Here is a 24,207-nt window from a genome sequence, read left to right on the forward strand (position 1 = left end):
AACATTTATGCTCGCATCATGCTCATGTACAACAGGAACATTCAAATAGGAAGGGATATCGTTGACGTCCATATTACTCTGATAACAAGCAATATGGGTAAGTTAGTACTTCGTACATTAAGATTGTAGTTCAATTTAAGATATAGAAATAAGTAATTGTCTCAATCCAGTGGTCCAATATATATTCATATGTGTTTCTATATGCATATGCCAATATAATCATAAAAGTATGTAGACATATATAGATACAACTGTGTATATATGCATTATAAAACTATAAATGTATATACAAGATCAACATAAAAATACAAAACTTAACTTGAAATGAAGATATGCATGATGCATATATGTATTATAAATATATTAACACTACATATCATAACAAAAATAAAAATTGTATATGATTGCAGAATTAAATATGTGTATATTTGTGTATATATATATATAGATATATATATATATGTATATATGTACATATACAGTTATATATAACTAAGTATAACTGTGTTATGTCAATATATGTATAAATTTTTACACAGAATACAAACATACATATACAAAACATTAACATTATGACATTCTATACAACTAAACAACAAAAAAGTCTAATAGTATATAGGTATATGTATGAATATTTAGTTTGACACATATATGCTATCTTATCAGGTTGGTGGAGTTATGGTCGTTGAATAACATGACATACATCAAGAAACAACTGTTATATGTACGTAAGAACATATGTCGTAAATACATATTATATCATCTCTTAAAATTAACTCAATTAAAAGTACATGTACTTTCATCGAGTCGAATGACTGATCTTTTGTTTCAACATCTTCATGACCACTGTCCATATTTTTCAAGTCGTCAATTAACTCTTCAATATGAATTTCAGCATTTTGAACCTTCAATTCAGAAATTTAAAAAAAAGATATATAAAATCAATTCACTGCTTAAAAATAAATTACTAAGCGTAATTGAAAAAATGATAAGAAAAAAAAATTAATACTAAATCTACAGCTTAGCAAAGAATACCTCATCAATGGGCTTCTCAAGTTGAACATTTACGTTCGCATCATGCTCACGTACAATCGGAACGTGCAAACAGGAAGGGGTACCGTTGACGTCCATATTACTCTGATAACAAGCAATATGGGTAAGTTAGTACTTCGTACATTAAGACTGTGGTTCAATTAAAGATATATTCATAAGTAATTATCTCAATCCAATAGTCCAATATATATTCATTATGCATATATATATTATAAATGTATTAACACTACATATTAGAACAAACATAAAAATTGTATATGATGGCAGAATTAAATGTGTATATTTGTATATACATATATATATGTGTGTGCGTGTATATATGTATATATGTATATCTGTACATGTCCAGTTATATATAACTAAGTATAACTGTACTATGTCAATATATGTATAAATTTTTACACAAAATACAAATGTACACATACAAAATATTAACATTACGATATTCTATACAACTAAATAACAAAAAAGTCTAATATTATATAGGTATGTGTATGAATATTTAGTTTGACACATATATACTATCTTATCAGGATTGTGGGTATGTGTTTGTTGAATAACATGGCATACATCAAGAAACACCTGCTATATGTGCGTAAGAACATATGTCGTAAATACATATTATATCATCTCAAAAATAGTTACCTTTGAATAATTGCTACTGCCAGGAGCACAATGCACATTCATGGATGGGATTTCTCCTTACTCATCAACCGATGATTTTTTTATGAAATCCTAATATGTATTACAAATCATTATTTAAATCATGTATGATTTATTCAAAAATAATGCTCGTATACATCATACCTTCTCTTCAATATCTTTACTTTTGATAGCATTCATGACGGTCTTATGGTTGGCATTTAGCATTGCGCAGATTTTAAAATTCTGACTTCACCTACATTTTATATAATAAATTTGTATTGGTAATTTAATAATATGAATTTTTCCTAAAATTTGAAGATGATTATAATATACTTGCATAACTCTCCAGTGAATCACTTTCTGATTGAGAATATTGAGATCATTGGTCGGAATGGTTCTCTTCACTGCTGCATCGGTCACAGGTGGTTCAATACTATGCGGTGACTGAATTTGCTCCTCTACTAGCTTCTTATTTAAGGTGAACATTTTGAATTCTTTATTAACAAAAAGCGGAGATGTGTTAGAGGTTGTCGCGTTTGAAACCATCTTTGTAGGAGTCGTGATTGTATTGACGCACACGATGACATTTGTTTCTGCTTCTAGTTCCTTTTTTAGGGTTATACAGAGACACTTATTTTACCCTTTCCTTTACGAGCAATAGAGATTGGAGGCATCTCTTGAAAGTCGTCATTAGAATTAACAACATCATTCATTGAAGATTTTACAACGGTAACATTGTCAATAATTTTTTATGGGAGTTAGAAAGCTACAATTTCACTTGTGAATGCCTTGATGTTTCGAAAGAAAATTTGGACATTAATTATGGATTAGTAATTAGTTTTGTATATATGAATAAAAACAAATATTAACTTATTAAAAACTTTGTATTTGAGTTTACTAAGACACTAAATTTTATCTTTTTGCACATAAACATGTTCTTCATAAGTCATTTGTATCGTGAATGGTCTTTTATGATTTTTCAATTAAGCAACCTCGAAATTCGATCACCAACCCTTTTGGAAAGTCGCTTATCAACATTCGAGCAACACTCATACGTCTATACTTGCATAGCGTATGGCATGCCATGAGTCGATAATATTGTCCATCGGAGGTCAGCTTCCTTGATATACACTTGGAAAGTTCTTCGAAAGCTTCTTTACCCTAGCAGTGATCTATGTATCGTTCTTTCTCAACCACATCAAAATGAATTCTTGGAACTCGAACAGTATGCATCTCGTCAGACATAATAAAATGATGAATGAAAGAGAATAGCAATCTTCAAAACAACATCGTCATTCTGATCCCATACTCCTGGAATAACATTGCTTTGTATGGTTCTTTTTCCCCATCAAAATACGTCTGCATTAATCTATTCGGCACACTTGTGTCGAATATAAAATCACCTTTGAAAGCAACACAGTTCAGACCAAAAATAATTGCAAAATTCCTTAATGAAAATCTTAACGTGTTTTTGTTAAATCGCAACATTATATTATGCGTTGAACTGGTTTTTAACTCAAGGGACATAGTGCATCTAAATAATTGGGACTGAACCCATGATTCCGGCATAGTGGCATATTGACCAAAGCATGTTCCCATAAATCTTCTAAGCTGAACACTGGATAGCTTTTGTTTTAAGGTATCAAATAACTTCATCTCCACATAACACGCAACATATGGGGACTTCTTAAGAAGATCTGTGATGACAAAACTACTATCCTGTTGAACCAAAAAAACATAAATGATCAAAAAAAATTATAAAATGTATATAAAGCCTCATCCCTAAACTAATTGTATACAACAACATATCATAAAACACATAAAAAATTTATATGCTAACCGAATTGAATATATGTATAACTTTATGTATATATATGTATATATGTATATGTTTACATATATAGTTATATTTACATAAGTATAACTGTATGATGTCGATATATGTATATATCTTTACACCGAATACAAACGTACACATACAAAACTTTAACATTATGACATTCTACACAACTAAACTACAAAAAAATCTAATTGATAAATATACAAATATACCTTTTGTTGAATCTCAACACGTTACTCTCCTCTTTGGATTGATAAACCTTGAAACATTTTGATCTTTCATTATTGCTAGAATTTGATATTTCTTTTCCTTTTTTTTTATCCACTTGTACTGACCATTGATATTTTTGAAGCGTTGATTAAATCATCTTTTGATTGATAATCTACCTTGCTATTTCTAATATTAACATTGTCATTGCCACTTTTTCTTCGGGTCTCTGCTTTCAACTTGTCTTCTTCCAATTCCTCTTTAAAACGTACATTGTCACTGTCTAATTGAGAAACTCCCAAACCAAACGATGGAGTACCATAATTAGTCTTATCTACATGTTCAATACCTCTTGTTACTCTCTTAAAAGGGGTTTCCCCATCCATTTGGAAAACTAGAAATTGGTTACTTGAACACCTAATTAACACTGCATATATATGAAAAATTGAATAAAATTAGTGGGTAATGTAGAGAATAACTTAAAAAAACAAAGAAGAACAAACATATATATCCATAAAGATATAAAATTTATCGCAAAAATCTTCAAATCAAATCTATGCGAGTTTATAGGGATTAAAAAAAGTTTCAACATAATTTTCAAGGGACAAAAAACAGCTAATGTGTAGGTGAAGAACACAATATTTGAGAAAATTTGGGAGAAGAAATGGGAAGAAATATATTCTTTGATATTTCAATTGAAAGAACTTTGAGATTATCACAATCTTGAGCATAAAAATCTTGAGTAAAAAGTAAAATAATGATTTTTACCTTCTGCCGCCTAAAACATTCAATCAGAGGAAACGAGTAACCTATTGTCGCATATCACTCCAATCAGCTAAGAATGAGAATAAGTATTAATTATGAGAGAGAAAATCTAATTTGTCGTTATTATATACATTAGAAATTATATTTGTATAAATGGGCCCACATAAAACAGAATTTTAACTAATAATTTCTTATGAATTGTAATTATTTAAAACATTACCCATACCATGTCATTATAAAATATTTTTATCTATAAACTATAATTTTTTTCATTAATTAATCTGGTGGCTCCCTACATTGTTCCCATCCTATTTTATCTCATCTTTCTCATTTAATTTACAATTTTTTTCCACCTAATTTATCTTGTCTAAATGAATTAAATTAATTCCTTCAATTTTTCTTCCTAAAATTAGACTTTACAAAAAATGTATAAGATTTAAGTATTTTATTTCGAGAAGGCATTTGTATTGTTCATACGACTAATGGCCTAATTGAATTAAAATAATTTTCTTCAAACTCAAGAAGTGTTTCTTCTCGTAAATTCTAACTTTCCATAATTGATAAAATACTTTTAACATGATATTTCCTCAATATTTTTCAAAGGTGTTATTTATAACAAAATTGATCTTTTTATAATAATAATAATAATAATAATAATAAATAATTATTATTATAATAATAGAAAATGATTACATAATCCTCTCTTTTTTTTTTCCATAAAACACAAACTGATTTCCTTCTTGAATCCAAGTGTGCAGCCTAGTTTAAATGGGTTTCTCTTGAATTCAAGTAGAACACTTCATAATTTTTTCAGAAATAATTATGAATTAAGTAGAATAAATTTTCTAATTCAAGTAGACTATTTCTCGTTTGAATAAACAAATGTCAAATTTAAAATTGTGAATAATTAATTTTAATAATTTTCAAAGTTAGTCACCCCTTTTTAAGTTAGTCAAAAATTATGTTTTGATGAATCGTTTTAAATGGACGTTCCTAAGTGCCTTAAAAACCTTCTTAGGGCATTAATTGACTCTTACTCAGTTTCTCTTATTTCAAAGACTTATTTCTGTTTTTGAGTCTTTGCAATTTGTGTAAATTTTCTTGATATTTTCTATAAAAATCAAGTGACGACTCCGTAAATTTTTTCAAAATTTTCTTGAATCTTTTGAAATAGTTTTAAGAAGGTCAAACCATTTTCTTTTAAATAAAATCAAAAAAGGATAAAATAATTGTGCCACTTACATTGGCATTTGTAGTTTATTACCCCACTTATAAAGCATGATAAACAGTCAACAGATCGACATGTTCGCTTGTGTTGCCTATTTAGGTATTTTATTTTATATTTGCTTATCGTACTTTTATTTTTAATCTGCTATACATTTGAGAATTACGTAATATTAATACTAGTAATAATTAACAACTTTAAATAATTAAAAAGACGTAAAAAAAAATTAGTAGACTCTCTAGATTTTATTACTGCCTCATAAATTGGGATAGAAGAAAAAGTCATATAAATCATAGTAATTAATAATTTAAAATATTTAAAACAATATGTAAAAGATTTAGTTAACTTTCAAAATCATATCGATACCACATAAATTGAGACAAAGAGTGTAACATATATTATTTGAAAATTATGTAAAAAGTTATGTAAGTCACAATAGTTAATTTTAAAATGTCTAGAGGTTTCGACATGCTTGTCAGCTGCTTCAACCGTGATGTTACTATATCACCCCTAATTAATTATTATAAGTCATTTATGTATTACAAAATTAATAATATTTAATTAAAAAAGAAAAATTAACATTTATGAAATGTCTGTTTCAGCTGCTTCAATTGTAATTTTACTAAATATCACCCCTAATTGATTATTATAAGTAATCTAAGTATTAAAAAATTATAAATATTTAATAAAAAAGGTAAAATAGACATAAAATGATAAATTAACTCTTGATGTTTAAATTAACTTGACGTCTTATATGAGGCCCACTTAAATTTTTTTCATAAATTTTTTTAATAGTAGTTTTGTTATATCACTTCTAATTAGTTGTTGTAAGTCGTTTAAAATATGTCTACTTCGCCTTCAATCATGATTTTATTATAGCAGCCTAATTAATTATTATGGTCATCTAAGCATTGTGCCACTTAAATTGACATTAACAATTTATTACCCCACTTATAAAGGATGATAAGTAGACAGCAGATCTACATGTTTGCTTCTGTTGCCTGCTTAGATATTTCTTTTTATATTTATTTAATTTACTTTTCTTTTTAATTTGTTATATATTTGAGAATTACGTAATAATATTATAAATCATAATAATTAACAACTTAAAATAATTAAAAAGACGTAAATAGAATTTAGTTGACTCTCTAAATTTTATTACTGCCACATAGATTGGGACAAAAGGAAAAGTACTATAAATCACAATAATTAATAATTTAAAATATTTAAAAAATATGTAATCAATTTAGTTAACTCTCAAAATTATATCAATACCACATAAATAGAAACAAAGGGTGTAACATATATTATTTGAAAATTACGTAAAAAAAATATTATAAGTCACAATAGTTACCTAAAAATGTTCATCACATTGGGTCCATGCTAACACGGGTCATATCCCCTAGTCTTTTAATAAAGGAAAAAGGACACTCACTGACTATTTTTAAAATAAATGGTTAGTATTAGACCCATTTGTCGAAGAATGGACGGTCAGCCAAACATTTACTTCCTCCGTTTCATTTTATGTGTCATCATTTTTTTTTATCTGTCCCATAAAGAATGTCATATTTCCTTATTTGGTAATTATATAAAGACATAATTCCACTTTTATCTTTATTGGTCCCACTTATAAGACCCCGTTTAATTAAAAATAATAATAATAGTACATTATTTTAATAAAGGACAATCTGGTTAAAAGCATCAAGTCTTTACTTATTTCTTAAATTTCGTGTCCAGTCAAATTATGACACATAAAATGAGACGAAGAAAGTACCATTTAATAGGCATTAGGCTATTTGCCCTGCCCTTCCTTCTTAGGCCATTTTGGTCCACTTTTTAAAAGTTCTTTTTTTTTTGTTTCGCGTCATCCATCTAAAAATAAATGACTTATGTTTGAGCTATTGGACATGAAGCTGCCAAAAATGGTCAGTCAGGACTGTATCAATATAGAATATGGACTGTATCACCATCGTATAAGAAATGTATTAATATGATATAGGGACTGTATCAATACAATAGAAGGATTGTATCAATATGGTATAGGAATTGTATTAATATGGTATATATACTATATAGAATGTGCATAAAAATGTATAATAGTTGTATAATATACATATATATGACGTGTATAGAAACTGTATCATTATTGTATAAAATATGTATATGTATAAGATGTGTAAATAAACTATATAATTATTGTATATAACATGTATCTAAATAATTTGCAGCTAAAGATTGTATAAAATATGTGTAGAACTAAATAATTGTTGTATAGAATATAATTTTTTATACATGATATGCATAAAAATTGTATCATTATTGTATAGATTATGTATAAGTTACAAGATGTGTGTCTTTATACTGTTAAAGAAAAGAAATAAGAAAAATATGCATGTTGGGATAATTATAGTGTTACATATTAAGGTAACTGATATTAGAAATTAAATAATAAAATAAAATAGAAAGATTAAAAAAGGAAAAGAAAAAGGCAGTAGCAGCGGACCAAAAGGCCAAAATAGCTACCTTTTAGAATTGTCAAATTAGTGGTCATTTTGGTGGAATTAGTTTCAGCCGAACAATCATTTGTGTCTTTATCCCTTTTATAAAATACAGAAAACTTGGAGAGGCAAATCAGGAAAGTTTGTGGACAGCAAAAATATGTATTAATTCATCATTCATACATCTATAATCTATCCCTTAATTTTAATTAACCGATTTTTATTAATCTATTAAACGAATAAGGATTGTATTTTCTTACTTCATTCATCAGTATAATTGAGAGTGATAGTGACGAGAAATTGAAACTAATGTAGGTTTTATGCTTTTTTTAATGAAGGTGTTGTCTGAGCAAAATACAACCTCAATTGTTCTATTGAATAATTTTTACTTTTACTCTTATAAATATCAAATAATTCTACCCACTGAGACTTACACCAGTGGAGGATCATCTTTTATGCTTTTACAACCAACGTGATCTTACTTTCAACTTTAAATCAAAAGCTATTTATTCAATAGCTGCTTTCATGCTCGAAATCCCTTTTGATGCAACATTTCCAAATCCGGACAAACTCCTCCGTACCTAATACATGGAGAAAGAAAAAGAAAAAGATCATTTGGCCTCCACTTTCTAAAGTCTAATCATTCATTCTTGGATGTTTTAGCTAAGAAGCTGATAAAAATTGCATTAGTTCAGTGTTTTGATTAACAAAATTGTATTCATATAGTATAACAATTCGTGGTCATTGGCATGTTACGATAGCAGTATGAACAACATGATACAATCAGTCTATATATAAGCTAAGTCTTATGTGTGTGAGTCAAGTCAACCAAATTTTAGAAATTACATATTTCACTATACTTCACTGTTACTTTGAAAATGTAACCTCATTTTAGAATAGGTTTAGGAGGTGAATGCTCCTTATATGAAAGTATCAATTTTATCATTTCTTTTCCTTGCTTTTCCTTTTAATTTTCAACTTTTCCAATTTGGGAATCACAACATAGTGGGTGATGGATCATCCTAGTCATTCCACTGAGACATCGGATATTTGCACAAAACTTAACATAATGGTTAGCATAGGCATATCTATTGAAGAAACAGGTGACACTGTCATCAAATAAATTTGGATTATATTAATTCAAATAAATATGAACTTAATTAAAGGTTGATTTTTATTGAGTTAGTCTATTAATTTTCACTGCAAATAATAAGTTCATTTTACTAAATTCAAGATGTCATCATATTCTAGAAGCGTAATTGGGTACCACGTGTCAAATGACATGGCATGTCTGTGGACACATAAAATTTATTGGATCAAATTCATATAAAATTTAAATTTGATCCACATTTTATTGGGTTTAAACTTATTTTGGGCTTAAAAAAATAATAAGCCTATTGTATTCCTCATCAAGGTCCATCTCACCTTGAAGCCCAAACTCATCAAGTGACGTGGCATCCCAGTCAAATCCAAGACCAATGAGACGCCGCCACATGTACAAATGATGTGGAAATCTCATTCAAATTCAACAACCAGTCAAAAGGCGCCAAGTGGAAAAGTGACATGTTTCGGCCAATCACAAGCAACTAGGCCTTACCCCCTACAACTATAAATAGGGGAGTAACATAACATTCTAAAAGAAAAAAAAAAAAAGGAAGGACATTCTACAAGCATTGGAGGAAGCTTCTGCATTGACTACACAGCTCTTCAACGAATTGACTAACGGAGTGCTGCTCGGAGATCAACTCGACAAGACGAAGTGCTGTCAGACAATTCCTGGAGATCCAAACACATTTCTAGGAGACTCAAATCATCCTACATTCGAGAATCACGCTGCAAAGGCCCTCCAATCACGAAAAAACTTAGGAGAGAAGAATCGAGAGAATAACAGAATTGTACCCGCAAAATTACCTTAAATAAAATTATTCTTTTTGTTTATTTTATTTTTTGCTTGCAGTTAATTTTCAGCGTTAACGAAAATTTGTTACGAACAAATTGGCACGCCCAGTGGAACAGGTTCTGTTCTTCATCTCTTCCTCTTACAAGTCAAAGAAAGTCACATATTCAACTACTATAATGGACTTCAGAAAAATCAATGAAGTTTTGTGCAAGAAGTCTACTACTGCCACGTCTACTGAGATCAAACTTGTTGGCCCCATCAATTGATGCAATCTCAACGTTTGTGCTTTGGATGGATCCCAATACTTCACCATTTTGGAGATGACAAAAAGGAGAAAATCTCAAATTTTGGCAATAACTACAACCCCTGGGGGCAACTTTGCATCTATTTTATCAGATGAACTATCTGAAACTGGTTGCAACTTTGGAGAATCTGAAAACTTAATGAATTCTCCAACTTCAACGAAAGTCAACACCTTCATGGTTGATAGAATTGACTTGGACAAGAAGTTTGCAATGATGGAGCAAACCATTGAAGCCTTGAAGAAGTCCGTTGATGAGAAAGATCATCAAATCGCCCGACTTATGAGCAAGTTAGATCTCTACGATCCTAGGAAGGAAGTCACGAAATTCGAAGACTCATCTGAAGACCAAATTGAGGAATCTATGACGACAACTGTGAGTTTTACGAATTCCCCTACAAGACAAAAGTTAAAAGAGGAAGCTCCAAAGCAACAAATGCGAGAGGTGAAAAATCAACCAACCTTGAAAGAGTTATAAGCAAAGGTATATTCTTTTCCCGACTCTGATATTCCTAAAATTCTTGACGAGTTGTTAGCCAAAGAAGTCATTAAACTTCCTAAGTCAAAGCGACCTAAAGAATCAAACAAAGTCGATGATCCTAAATACTGCAAATTTCACCGTATTGTTAGTCATCACACCACAAAATGCTTCATCCTAAAGGAAAATATCATGACATTAATGCAAGAGGGAAATATCATCATTGATGATGGCGATATAGCTGATGCAAATCATGTTAGCATCAAACTGCACCATATGAAAGGTTCAATTTCAAAAGCTCTACAAGCCATGCCCTCTGTGGAATCACCAAAATTTGAAAAAATTATCATGCTACAATTTGGGAGCTTTGACCCAATTAGGGTTCCAGCCTTGAAAAAAACAATGAGCAAATTCATGCAAAATGACTTCTCCAATAGCAAGAAAGGTGATACTTGGACATTGATCGCTCGCAAAAGAAAAAAATATCAAAAGGCTTCTAAACTCTAACTTTCAAAAGTCGACACAAGATCAAGTGCAAATCTGTTTCAACCAATGGGGGGGCAATAAATACCAAACTGAAGTGCAACCATACTCCATTACAAAGGGTTGGAAGAAAAGTTACATTACAAGAATTCTTCCCCAAAATGCTCCTTGCTGCACGAGCTTAAACTGCAAGTCAAAAATACTCCTTGATGCACGAGCTTAAACTACAAGTCAAAATGCTCCTAATGCACGAGCCTAAACTGCAAGTCAAAACGCTCCCTAAGGCACGAGCATAAACTGCATGATGCTCCTCGATGCACGAGCCTAAATTGCAAGTCAAGATGCTCCTTGATGCACAAACCTAAAATGCAAGTCAAAATGCTCCTCAATGCATGAGCCTAAACCGCAAGTCAAGACGTTCCTCGACGCACGAGCCTAAAATGCAAGTCAAAATGCTCCTTAAGGCACGAGCTTAAACTGCATGTCACTCCTGGCCCGTATGAGTCTAAACTGTGAACGTCTCTCTAAAAAAAATGAAGAAAAAGTATGAAGCTTGAATGCATATTTGGAGTCCTTTGAAAATGTCGTTTTAAAGCAAAAGGACTCTTCATTATCTCCCAAGCAATAAAGTCTTCTTGATAAGAAAAAGACTTGTGGTACTTTGAATATTGCTCTAGTCTGGACTTCAACATATTGCGGATGTAATGCGGCCCAAAACTTGAAGTAGATGATGAAATTCATGAAGTATCCAAAATCTAAGGATAAATAGAATATCACAAGATTTAGGCTGCAACTTTGAAAAATTACCTGAGAAAATATAAAGGTTATATGCTGATGGATTTTACGCTTAAAGAAGATATATGAGTCTGCTTTCCAATGCAAAAAATGGAACCTGATTTCGATACTTCCACGTCAAGATATGGAACTTATCGTGACACTGCGCAAAGCTGAAATAACTAGCAAACCAAGATTGGAAGGTTGTTTTGGGAGCAATATCTGGGACGATTCGGATACAACCTAATTGTAGTTTCCACGTGAGACATATCTATGTGAGTATACTTTCCAATGCAAAAAATAAAACCTGATTCCGATACTTCCACATCAAGATTAGAAGGTTATTTGGAGAAATATCTGGGACGATTCGGATGCAATCTAATTGTGGTTTCCACGTAAGACATAGCTCTACGAATCTACTTTTCAATACAAAAAATGGAACCTGATTTCGATACTTCCACGTCAAGATATGAAATTTATCATGACGTTGCGCAAAGCTGAAATAACCAGCGAACCAAGATTAGAAGGATGTTTTTGGAGCAATATCTGAGACGATTCGGATGCAATCTGATTGTGATTCCCGCGTAAGACGTAGCTTTACGATTCTAGTTTCTAACTCAAAAAAATGGCTCCTGATTTCTATACTCCTACATCAAAATACAAAATTTTATGAATCAAACAACTCGTATGTTTGTTCTCCCATCGGAGAATAAATATTTTTGTGGATGTGTGTCTAGTACTTGCTCACCAAAGTCAGAAAAGGCTACTCCCTGTGTCAATATTATCAAGCTGGATGACACCAAGTACATGCTCACTGAAGCTAAAATGGAAAACTTTCAGCGTCGTCAAGGATAAAATCAGATCATTCCAAGTCACTTTCTTATCAAGTAGTAAGGAAGTAGTGCACTAAATGGTTCAACATCAATCATGTCGACTTTTTTGGTCTGACATCTAGAAAATTTGCATAAACCTGCACAAAAAAATGAAAATGTAACACATCTACAGTGTTGACCGGATGAAGCTTCTCGGTTCTATGCGGATTGATGCCAACTACGTGAAACTTTAATCTGGCGATAAGTGTCGGTACTAAACTCAAGATGCTTCAATTAGACATGATCAACATTGGGAGAAACAAATACCTTTGAAATCACGAGAATGAAAACATATTCATGAGTACTTCAAGTCTCGCCACCAAGTTTCAGCAAGCCTACACGTTGACCAACCTTAAAGTAGGGGGCATCTGTGGACATATAAAATTTATTGGATCAAATTCATATAAAATTTAAATTTGATCCACATTTTATTGAGTTTAAACTTATTTTGGGCTTAAAAAAATAATAAGCCTATTGTATTCCTCATCAAGGTCCATCTCACCTTGAAGCCCAAACTCATCAAGTGACGTGGCATCCCAGTCAAATCCAAGACCAATGCGACGCCACCACATGTACAAATGATATGGAAATCTCATTCAAATTCAACAACCAGTCAAAAGGCGCCAAGTGGCAAAGTGACATGTTTCGACCAATCACAAGCAACTAGGCCTACCCCCTACAACTATAAATAGGGGAGTAACATAACATTCTAAAAAAAAGGAAGACATTCTGCAAGCATTAGAGGAAGCTTTTGCATTGACTACACAGCTCTTCAATGAATTGACTAACGGAGTTCTGCTCGGAGATCAACTCGACAAGACAAAGTGTTGTCAGACAATTCCTAGAGATCCAAACACATTTCTAGGAGACTCAAATTATCCTACATTCGAGAATCACGCTGCAAAGACCCTCGAATCACGAAAAAACTTAGGAGAGAAGAATCGAGAGAATAACAAAATTTTACCCGCAAAATTACCTTAAATAAAATTATTCTTTTTGTTTATTTTATTTTTTGCTTGCAGTTAATTTTCAGCGTTAACAAAAATTTATTGCGAACAAATTGGGAGTTAAGTGAAGAAGCTTATAGGATCATGCCACATGTCAAAATGATGTGACATGCTTAGTGAAATCAAAGACCCAATGTCGTCATGTCACTTTAATCTGATTGACCAAATGAAGCTCATCTTCACCATGACTCTTTCCCTCTTACAACTATAAACGCAGGGTCTCATAATTCAGAAAACCATCAGCAACTCTAACAAAAAATAAGAGAGAACTCGTGGATTAAATATATAAATTTTCTACAAGCTACGAATCAAGCATTCAAATTCATCAAGATTCAAGATAAAGACCACAAAATTCAAAAACAAGCCCAAAAGCCCTTGAATTCAAGTATAAGTCAAGATGAAATCCGCCCAATTGACAAATCAAGTTCAAATTTATGATCAAGCTCGAAGGCCTTGAATTTATATTTGAAAAGGCGAATCAAAGGATTCATAGAGATTGTGACACTCACATATTGAAATCAATAAAATGATGTTGCAATATTTTTTTTGTCTCGATTATTATCTTCACAGTCACAAATTTTATTATCTCACAAATTTTGGCACGCCCAGTGGATGATCTCTACCTCTCATCTAAACTTTTCTAACATCAAAATTCAAGAACACTGAAATGATTTCCAAGAAGGTCAATTCCCAATCGATCGCCTCCAAGGCGACTGATTCCAAATTCTCTACTGAAGTAGAAGCATCTTTGCTATTGCTTTTGGAAGTTTTGAAGTTGTCACAAAGAGCAAAGCCAACATATTAGGACAACAAACATAGCAAGTGTCATTTGCACCAAATCCAATTTCTGGATCTTCAACCCCAAAAGAAGCGAGATCCCCCGAAAATGCTTCAAAAGAATGAAGCAATGTGGCACAGACAATTAAGAAGAATCTAGCTCTACTTGATCACTCTGTCTACAGACTAGAAGATCAGTCAGAGGCTACTTAGTCAAGTTTATAGATGCACTAATATCTTGGAAATCCAAAAAAAATACAGTGTCTAGATGCTCAGCTGAAGCTGAGTTCACAAGTATGGCAACACGTGTTGCTGAAGTTACTTAGTTAACAAGACTGTTCAAAGAGCTTGAAGTATCACTAAATTTGCCAGTAAAGACGATATGTGATAGTAAAGTTGCGCTTCAAATAGCAGTCAGTCCAATATCTCATGAAAGGACAAAACACTTTGATATTGATTGTCATTTCGTAAGAGAAAAAATTATTCGAAGAATGCTGGAAACTGAATATGTACATACTGCAAATCAACTTACAGACTTACTAAAGGTTTTGAAAGGGCACAACAACAACTTCTACTTTCAAAGCTAGGAATGATGAACCTCTTCCAACCGAGCTTGAGAAGGAGTGTTATAGTCAGCTAAAGTGAATAACAAACTAACATAGTAAAAGGCTCAAGAAGGAAGTTAGTTATGCTTAAGAGTGTTACTGATCAAAATCCTAACACCAATATAAATAGATGAGTTGTGTACACAAAATATCTAAGGTAGTATTTTTTTCATTTCAATGTGATCCTCTTCCTTCTCTTTTCCCTCCTCTTCTCTTCTTCTCCTCTCTTCTACTTTGATTGTAGCTTACTTCCTGCCTATTCTCCGACTGTTGATTAGCTCTACTAGTCCTTAAATCTCATACAATGGATTTATTAAATTCCAATCAATCAATTTATCTAGTTTATTCATCAACAAAATTGAGACTAACAATAGATAGAAAAAATTGAAACTAAAGAAAAAATTGAAACTAACATAGGTTTTATGCTTTCTTTAATGACGGGGTTATCCAAGCAGTGTGCACCTCAATTATTTTACCGGATAATTTTTACTTTCATCAATACAAATATCAAATAACTTTACAAATAAAGATTGACATAACTTTACAAATAAAGATTGACAGATAGAAAGACGCTAATTTGTTTTTTAACTTTACATCAAAAGCTATTACACAATAGTTGCTCTCATGGTCGAAATCCCTTTTTGACACAGTATTTCAACGTCCCGACAAACTCCCCCTCATCTAACCATGGTGAAACAAAAAGCAAAAGTTCATTTGGTTTCCATCTGTCTACGGCCTAATCATTCATTCTTGGATGTTTTAGCTAAGAAATTGATAAACAATAAAACTAGTTGTGTGTTTTGATTAATAAAATGCATTCAAATATATAACAGTTGGTAGTCATTATTGTGAAAATACTTGCTAAGACTCCATTTATGGAGCTAATAAGAGGAGAAGGATCAAAATTATAATTGCTTCTTAAACTTGCTTCACCATCTGAGATTTGTGAGATGTTGTGACTTATATGAGCTGTGAAAAGGATACAAAATATCTAATAACCACCTCCTTCTAGAACATTATATTTGACAGCTCATTGTAACTAACTAATCATTATCTAACAACCTTCAACCACTTATACAGCTGACTCATCAGTCGGCTAACTAACTAACTGAATAACTACTCCTATCAGTATTACATATCAATGGAATAGGTAGTCATGTATGTGCCAGTGTATGTGGTAGTCAAAACACTCCCCCTCAAGCTGCAGGGTGTAGAATATTCAGGACACCAAGCTTGCTAAGTAAATGAGTATGTTGAGCAAGGCTCAGGCCCTTGGTGAGCAGGTCTGCAAGCTGATCACTAGACTAAACATATAGAGCCTTAATCAAGCCATTTTTTATCTTGTCCCTGATGAAATGACAGTCAATCTCAATATGTTTGGTTCTCTCATGAAACACAGGGTTGTTGGCCAATTGGATTACTGAATTATTGTCACTATAAACTGAAATGGAAAGGGTGACAGGAACCTTGAGTTCCTAAAACAATCCAACCAGACAAGTGAGTTCTGCAACTGCTAAAGCCATGCTTCTGTACTCAGCTTCAACAGAACTCCTGGACATAGTGTGTTTCTTCTTGAATTTCCATGATATAAGTGAATCACCAAAGTGAATAGCATAACCAGTAACTGATCTTCTAGTGTTTGGACAAGCAGCCCAATCTGAGTCACACCAGTAAGTCATAGTAGTAGCAGGCTCAGCCTTTAACCAGATCCCTTGACCAACAGAACCTTTAAGGTATCTGACCACCCTAATGGTTGCTTCCCAGTGAGACTTCTTGGGATGTTGCATGAATTAGCTGAGAGTCTGGACAGCAAAGTTAATATTTATCCTTGTAATAGTGGCATACATAAGTTTGCCAACAAGTCTTTGATAAGATGAAATGTCAGATAATAATTCATCACCTTGTGCACCTGTGGCTTAATCTTGATCATACTCAATGGAGGTGAGCTTGGCATTAGACTCTAAAGGAGTAATAACAGGCTTAGAACCACTAAGACTTGTATCAGTAATCACCTCAAGAATGTACTTTCTTTGGTTCAATATGATCCCTGATGTTGATCTTAAAAATTCAATCCCCAAAAAATACATGAGATCTCCCAAGTTTTTCATCTTAAACTGCTGATGTAACTTAATTTTGGTGGCATTGATCAATGATGCACTACTTCTAGTGATTAGCAAATCATCAACATAAACAAGCACTATAACAGTATCATTACCTTGATGCAGAGTGAATAGGGAATAATCATGTGCACTTTAGGTAAAACCAGCCTCAAGTAGGGCATGAGTGAGCTTAAGATTCCACTGCCTGGAGGCCTGCTTAATACCATACAAAGATTTGATCAACTTACACACCTTGTGCTCCCCCTGTCTTCTAAATCCCTCTGGCATTTCCATATAGACCTCCTCCTCAAGATCCCCTTGGAGGAATACATTATACACATCCATTTGATAAAGATTCCAACATTTAGATGTAGCTACTGCAATCACACATCTGACTGTAACCATCTTAGCCATTGGTGAGAAAGTTTCATGATAATCTAACCCCTTCTGTTGGCTATATCATTTGGCTACTAATCTTGCTTTGAACCTCTCCACTTCACCATTTGCAGGGTATTTGATTTTGTATATCCACTTGGAACCAACAGTATTCTTCCCTTTAGGTAGATCAACAATGATCCATGTGTTGTTAGCTTCTAAGGCCTGAATCTCTGAATTCATAGCTTCCACCCACCTCTCATCTTTTATAGCTTGTTTATAGTGCTGAGGCTCAGTCAAAATGGAGAATTTGGTTAAATAGCACTGATAAGTAGGACTCAAATTTTTGTAAGACAAGCTGTTGGCTAATGGATGTTTGCATCTCTAGTTTCTGGAAGTATTAACATAATCATGCATCCACACTGGTGGTTTGTTTGTTCTTATTGGTCTACTGGAAGAGGGTTGATGTAGGGAACATTCATCTTGACATGTTTCTTCATGGTTGGTGCCAGGGGAAGCTGTACCAGGTACTGCAGCATCAGAAATTCCATCATCTTCAATTGGAGCTTCTTCAGTAACACTCTCAGTAGTTGTTTCATGAAATATTTCTTCATCTGTGGGGATCAAGAATTCAGTGATATCTTCTTCAGATGAGGAAGCTTGTGTATTTTGTGCTAGTGAGGGAGCAAAAGAAAATGTATCTTCACGAAACACAACATCTCTACTGACTAATAGTTTCTTTAAGGTGATATCCAGCAGTAAATATCCCTTCTGAGACTGAATATCCCACGAAGACTACAGGTTTGGCCCTTTCTATGAACTTATGACCTCTTGGGAGGATAGTGACATAACATAAGCATCCAAATACCTTGAGATGTGACAACTTGGAGAAAACATCAACTGAAATGGGATCTTACCACTTAGAATAGAAGATGGTAACCTGTTCATTAGATATACTGCAGCCTTTACACATAGTCCCCAATACTTAATGGGCAAGTGAGACTGAAACTTGAGTGCTCTAGCTATGTTTAATATGTGTTTGTGTTTTCTCTCCATAACTCCATTCTTTTTAGGAGTGTGAGGACAGCTGATCTGATGTAGTATACCCAGGGACTGGAACAATGCCTTACATTGAGAATGATAAATTCAATGCCATTATCAGATCTAACGTTTTTGATCATTATGCCAAACTGAGTTTTAATCATGGAAATGAATGTCTTAATGGCCACTATGGCTTCAGACTTTAACTGCAACAGGTGCACCCAAGTGTATCTACTATGGTCATCTACCATAGTCAAGAAATAATATTTGTTATCAAAAGTAGAAGTTCTATATGGACCCCGTAAATCCATGTGTACAAGTTCAAAATATGTAGAGTGTCTAGGAGTACTTATAGGGAATGACAATCTTGTTTGTTTAGCTAGTGGACACATAAAACATTTATTCAACATATTTACATCACTAGGATTCTTCAGAATATCTAAACACTTAAGAACCTGAGCAGCAGGATGTCCAAGTCTCTAGTGCCATAAGCTGCAACTGGACGTTGAGACTTCTACAATGAATCTGCTGGTTTTTTATCTTGACTGATTAGTATCTCCTGTCCAACCACCTTTAAGAACATACAGTCCACCCTCTTGTTTACTAATCCTCTTTACCTTGCCATTGAAGAGGTTATGAAAGATACAAAAATCAAGATAAAAGGATAAAAAACACGAAAGTTCCTTAGTTATCTTAGCAATAGACAGCAAATTGAGTTTGAAGTCTGGAATAAGTAGAACATCTTTGATCACATTATCTGCAAAAATGTGGGCTTCTCTAGTTTGTGAGATGTCACTTCATCACCTGTTGGAAGGTGTAACTTGTCCAAATGTCTAGAATCTAATATGGTACCTCTTTTGAATAGGTGTCTATGTGCAGACACATGATGTGTAGCACCTGAGTCTACAATCCAACTGTCAGGACATGCTTTGGATAAGAAATAAGTAGTAATACCTGTCATATTTACTTGTTTCATGTCTTTTGTGTCTTTGCTCAACATGGTCATAATCTGAGTGTAATCCTCCTCAGTGAATGTGTGAGGCTTGGCCAGTGGAGTACGAGTCACTTCATGACTAGAACTAGCAGCATCAACCTGACCAGCTACCATAGTTGAAGCCTGAAAAGACTTGTTGTCAGTGTTGACAAAGTTGTTACCACCATTGCGTGTAGAGAAGTTGTTACTACCAGTGTTTTGTGATCTGAAGTTAGAATTGTAGCTTTGTTTCTTCTTGTTCTTTCAGTCATTTAGATACCCTACCAACTTGTAACAAGTTTCCTTTGTATGACCTAAGACATGGCAGCAATCACATTTTCTACCTTTATAGTTAGTGTTGCTTTGTCCAAAACCATAGTTTCAATTCACTTGCATAGCAAGTGTCTCTAATCTGTCATTCACAGTCATCATACAAGCTGAATGTTGGATTTCATCCTCTATAAGCATAGCATAAGCTTGGTTAAGAGTAGGAGTCACTCCTTTGAGCAATTTCTGTCTTCTAGCTTGATCATAGGACTCATTTAAGCCACTTAAAAACTGTAAAAGTCTAAGTTGACACATATGATCTGAGTACTCTCTGGACCTAGGGCAATCACAACTAGGATTTGGCACTAGTACATCATACTCACTCCATAAACTCTTCAATTTGGTAAAATAGGTTGAGACTGAATCTGTACCTTAAGAGTGCATATTAATTTCACGATGCAATTGGTATATACGCACACGATTCACCTGGTCATACCTCTCCTTCAAATCCTCCCAAACTGCACAAGCACTCGTGGCATAAACAATGACAGATAACAGACTATCACTTACAGTGTTCATGATCCAGGAAAGCACAATTGCATTACATGTTTCCCACTGCTCATGAAGCTCTTCTCGATACGACTCCTTGTTACAGGTTCCAGTGACAAATCCAAACTTCCTCTTCCCTAAGAGAGCAATACACATCGATCGACTCCATAGACTATAATTTTCTGAACCAGTTAACTTGATTGGAACAAGTACAGCACTGGAACTATCAGATGCACCAATGAAAAGTGGGATCACTTTGATCAATTTTAGGCACCATGATTGACAGAATGCAACTGCAATATAGATCTAAATTGCGAAAAAAGAACTAAAGATAGAGATCCAAAATGCGCATAAAACTTAGGGAAATGTGATCAAAAGACACACTTAGTGTTGAGCTCGTGGCTCTGATACCATGTGAAAATACTTGCTAAGACTCCATTGATGGAGCTAAGAAGAGGAGAAGGATCAAAATTATAACTGCTTCTTAAACTTGTGTTACCATCTGAGATTTGTGAGATGTTGTGCCTTATATGAGCTGTGAAAGGGATACAAAATATCTAATAACCACCTCCTTCTAGAACATTCTATTTGGCAGCTCATTGTAATTAACTAATCATTATCTAACAACATTCAACCACTTATACAGTCGGCTAACTAACTAGTATTACATATCAAGTGTATGTGCCTGTGGTAGTCAAAACAATTATAGTGGGTGATGGAATAGCCTATTCATCCCACAGAGACATCGGATATTTGCTGAGCTGTTTCGACATGGTAAAATATAAATAGCATCAAGGAGATTATGAAAATATACACGGATTCTCCACTAGTGGAGCATTAACCATTCAGCTAAGGATGCGCAGCTTTTGTCGACAAAAATTGGCCAGTTGCATTGGTTGAGAAAAAAATTTCTGAAGAAACAGTATAAGAGTTGAGTTTGTCTACTTCTTTAAAATTCTTTTTAATACGGTACATATGGTCGACTGGGATTAACAAAGTTGATCTGCAGCGGACTCCGGTAGTTTCGGATAATTTTTGAACGCCCTGTAGCATTCAACATCCAAAAGATCCAAACAATCAACACTTCCCACTAACATTGTGACAAGCAGAAACACAATTATTAACAAGTGGTCGAATGAGAAAAACAATCTTGCAGAAACGAAAAAGAACAATCTTGTTCACACAACTCGAGATTTATTTATATATATATATAAAACTAGAGAGCAAAGATTATGACAAAGTACTAGAGAAACTGCTAATCGACCAAGCTAAACACAAAGCTAATACAAAGGAAAGCTACTAAGACTCACATTGCAAATAAACAAAAAGTAGCGACTGCGTGAAGGAAAACTCAAGCAACCAGCGACAAGGTTCTCCTTCCGCTGCAACTATTGCATGTAATCGAATCAAAGAGAATACAAGGAGCACCCCGTTAAGCCAGAGCTAAGATCATGGTAGTTCAATAGTGCTAAGAGGATGCTCAAAACTGCAACATATCAGCAGAGGCAGTGATGGGTTGAATTGGGCAAGGGAGCTGCCAGGGCTCAAGCAAAGCGTCTGGAATTTCAGGGATGTCCACAGCAAGTCCATTAGCATCAGCCCAGAAACGAGTGAGCGAATTAAGGGAATCCAAGCGTTCAGTCAGTTCAGCAATTTGAGCCCTCAAGACATTGTTCTCTGCTTCGACTGTGTGATAGTTTTTTCCAACAGCATCAATCCTCTGGCTCCAAATAGTGTTCTGATTTTGCAGCTGCGTCAATTCACTCATCAACTCCTCCAAATGCTGCTGTTTCCTCATCCGTGACCGCCTTGCAGATTCACGGTTGGACTCCATTCTCTTTCGTTTTCTCTCATCATAATTAGCATATCTCTGGCCATCAGAGCCCGAACTAGCTGGTTGCTGAGCTGAAGCCATGTCTTGTGTCGTTCAATAATAATTAAAAGAAGGGGAAGGGGTATCTACTGTTTTCTTGTTGGAATCAATAAAATTTGGCTTCTAAATTTGGTACTTCTAATTTCTAAATCAAACAGGAAGAGCGTTCAAAGTTTGATGGGGGCTAGTTCATGAAAACACATAGAACCAGTACAGGAATACAACGGAGAAAGAGTGCATAATGCGAATACGACGCATGAGGATCATGAAGTATTTGAGACCAACATAAAGAATATTTGTGAAACCTCGTCAATAAACAATTAAACAAATTTGTTCGTTTTGTAGATCCAAATCCAAACAGTGTCTTCAGCAATTAAACGCAAATCAATCTGCAAGATGGAAACAGAACATTAATGGATATATAAATCAATCAACTCAATTAAATTAAGATCGCCTATATGAATCTTGTTTATCCTTTCTAGATCTATTCGAGTCTAAAACGATTCAGGACTAATTTCAAAAACTTTATGGGGTCTATGGTAGGGAAAAGAAAGTGGGATATTCCACGATTAAATTTGGGATTAGATTTATTTATTGACAGACTTAATCATGGATATCCTATCTTATCTTATCCCTTGAATTATTTTATCGCACATAGAAGGTGGGATTCCACAATTATAATTCAAGGACAGATTATAATTTCAGGACTATAATCCCGGGACAATTTCAGCTAGCAAACGACCCCTAAAATCCAACCCAGTTCATCATCATTTTAACAAACAAATACACGGCAAGAGCAATAAAAAAATAAAAATAAAAGAACAACAGCAGGAAAAATAAAAACTCAAAAACAAAAAGAAAAACAAAAGCAAAATCACAGGAAAAATAAAAGAATAAAAAGGAAACAGATGAAAAGATAGATAAAAAAAAATAAAGAGGAAAATAATTGAGACATACCTATCAGGTGTAGAACCAAAAGTGGACGAAAGAAGGTCTTAAGCGATGGGGGAAGGGGGTTTATATAGGGAGATGAGGTTGGCTTTTTGGTAAATATATGAAGAAAAAGATTGGTGCGATTGGTGTAATGAATTGAAAAAGTATTGATGACAGCTAAGCAAAAAATTAAAGATAGTGTTGTCGGTATATCCCAAAGAGAGGAAGGAATCTTCTATGGATCTTTCTCTATTCTGTGGGCGATGTTTGCTGGTTTTAAAATTAAAAGTTTCGTTTAATAAAATTTTAATCTTAATTAATCAGTTTCAACCATTAAGTCAAATTTATTTGTTTTTAATTAGATACGTTTATTTTTTATGTTAGGAGTTGCAACAACTTAATGAATATGAATGAATTTAGTATATAATACTCACTGGGTCAATTTTTACTTTGTCGCTAGTTTTTAAAATGAATTTTATTTTTATTTGACATTTTAACTTATTTGACACTTGTGCCGTAGTATTAATTAATTATTTTTCAAATATATATATATATATATATATATATATATATATATATATATAAAGGAGATATTGGAGCGTGCTGATGTGGCACCTCTCAATAATCTTCATTCCCATTTTTTTTTCTCCTTTTTTGGGCCTTTTTT

The 24,207-nt window shown here is 33.3% G+C and overlaps 1 protein-coding gene across 1 annotated transcript; it reads right to left on the bottom strand.

The window, feature by feature from the left end:
• Positions 1 to 21,908: 21,908 nt before the first annotated feature.
• Positions 21,909 to 23,693, bottom strand: LOC107840817 (bZIP transcription factor 53). The gene is made up of 2 exons (XM_016684750.2): positions 23,565 to 23,693; positions 21,909 to 22,996 (listed from the first exon to the last, which is right to left on the bottom strand). The coding sequence occupies exon 2, from the start codon at positions 22,647 to 22,649 to the stop codon at positions 22,215 to 22,217; it is 435 nt and encodes a 144-aa protein (XP_016540236.2). The 5' UTR covers positions 22,650 to 22,996; positions 23,565 to 23,693; the 3' UTR covers positions 21,909 to 22,214.
• Between the last annotated feature and the right edge of the window lie 514 nt (positions 23,694 to 24,207).

This window comes from Capsicum annuum, chromosome 1, assembly GCF_002878395.1.
Source record: "Capsicum annuum cultivar UCD-10X-F1 chromosome 1, UCD10Xv1.1, whole genome shotgun sequence".
NCBI classification, from domain to species: Eukaryota; Viridiplantae; Streptophyta; class Magnoliopsida; order Solanales; family Solanaceae; genus Capsicum; species Capsicum annuum.

What these genes read in the sequence shown, in the direction of transcription:
- LOC107840817 (XM_016684750.2), bottom strand. Translation starts at nt 22,649, where the DNA reads ATGGCTTCAGCTCAGCAACCAGCTAGTTCGGGCTCTGATGGCCAGAGA.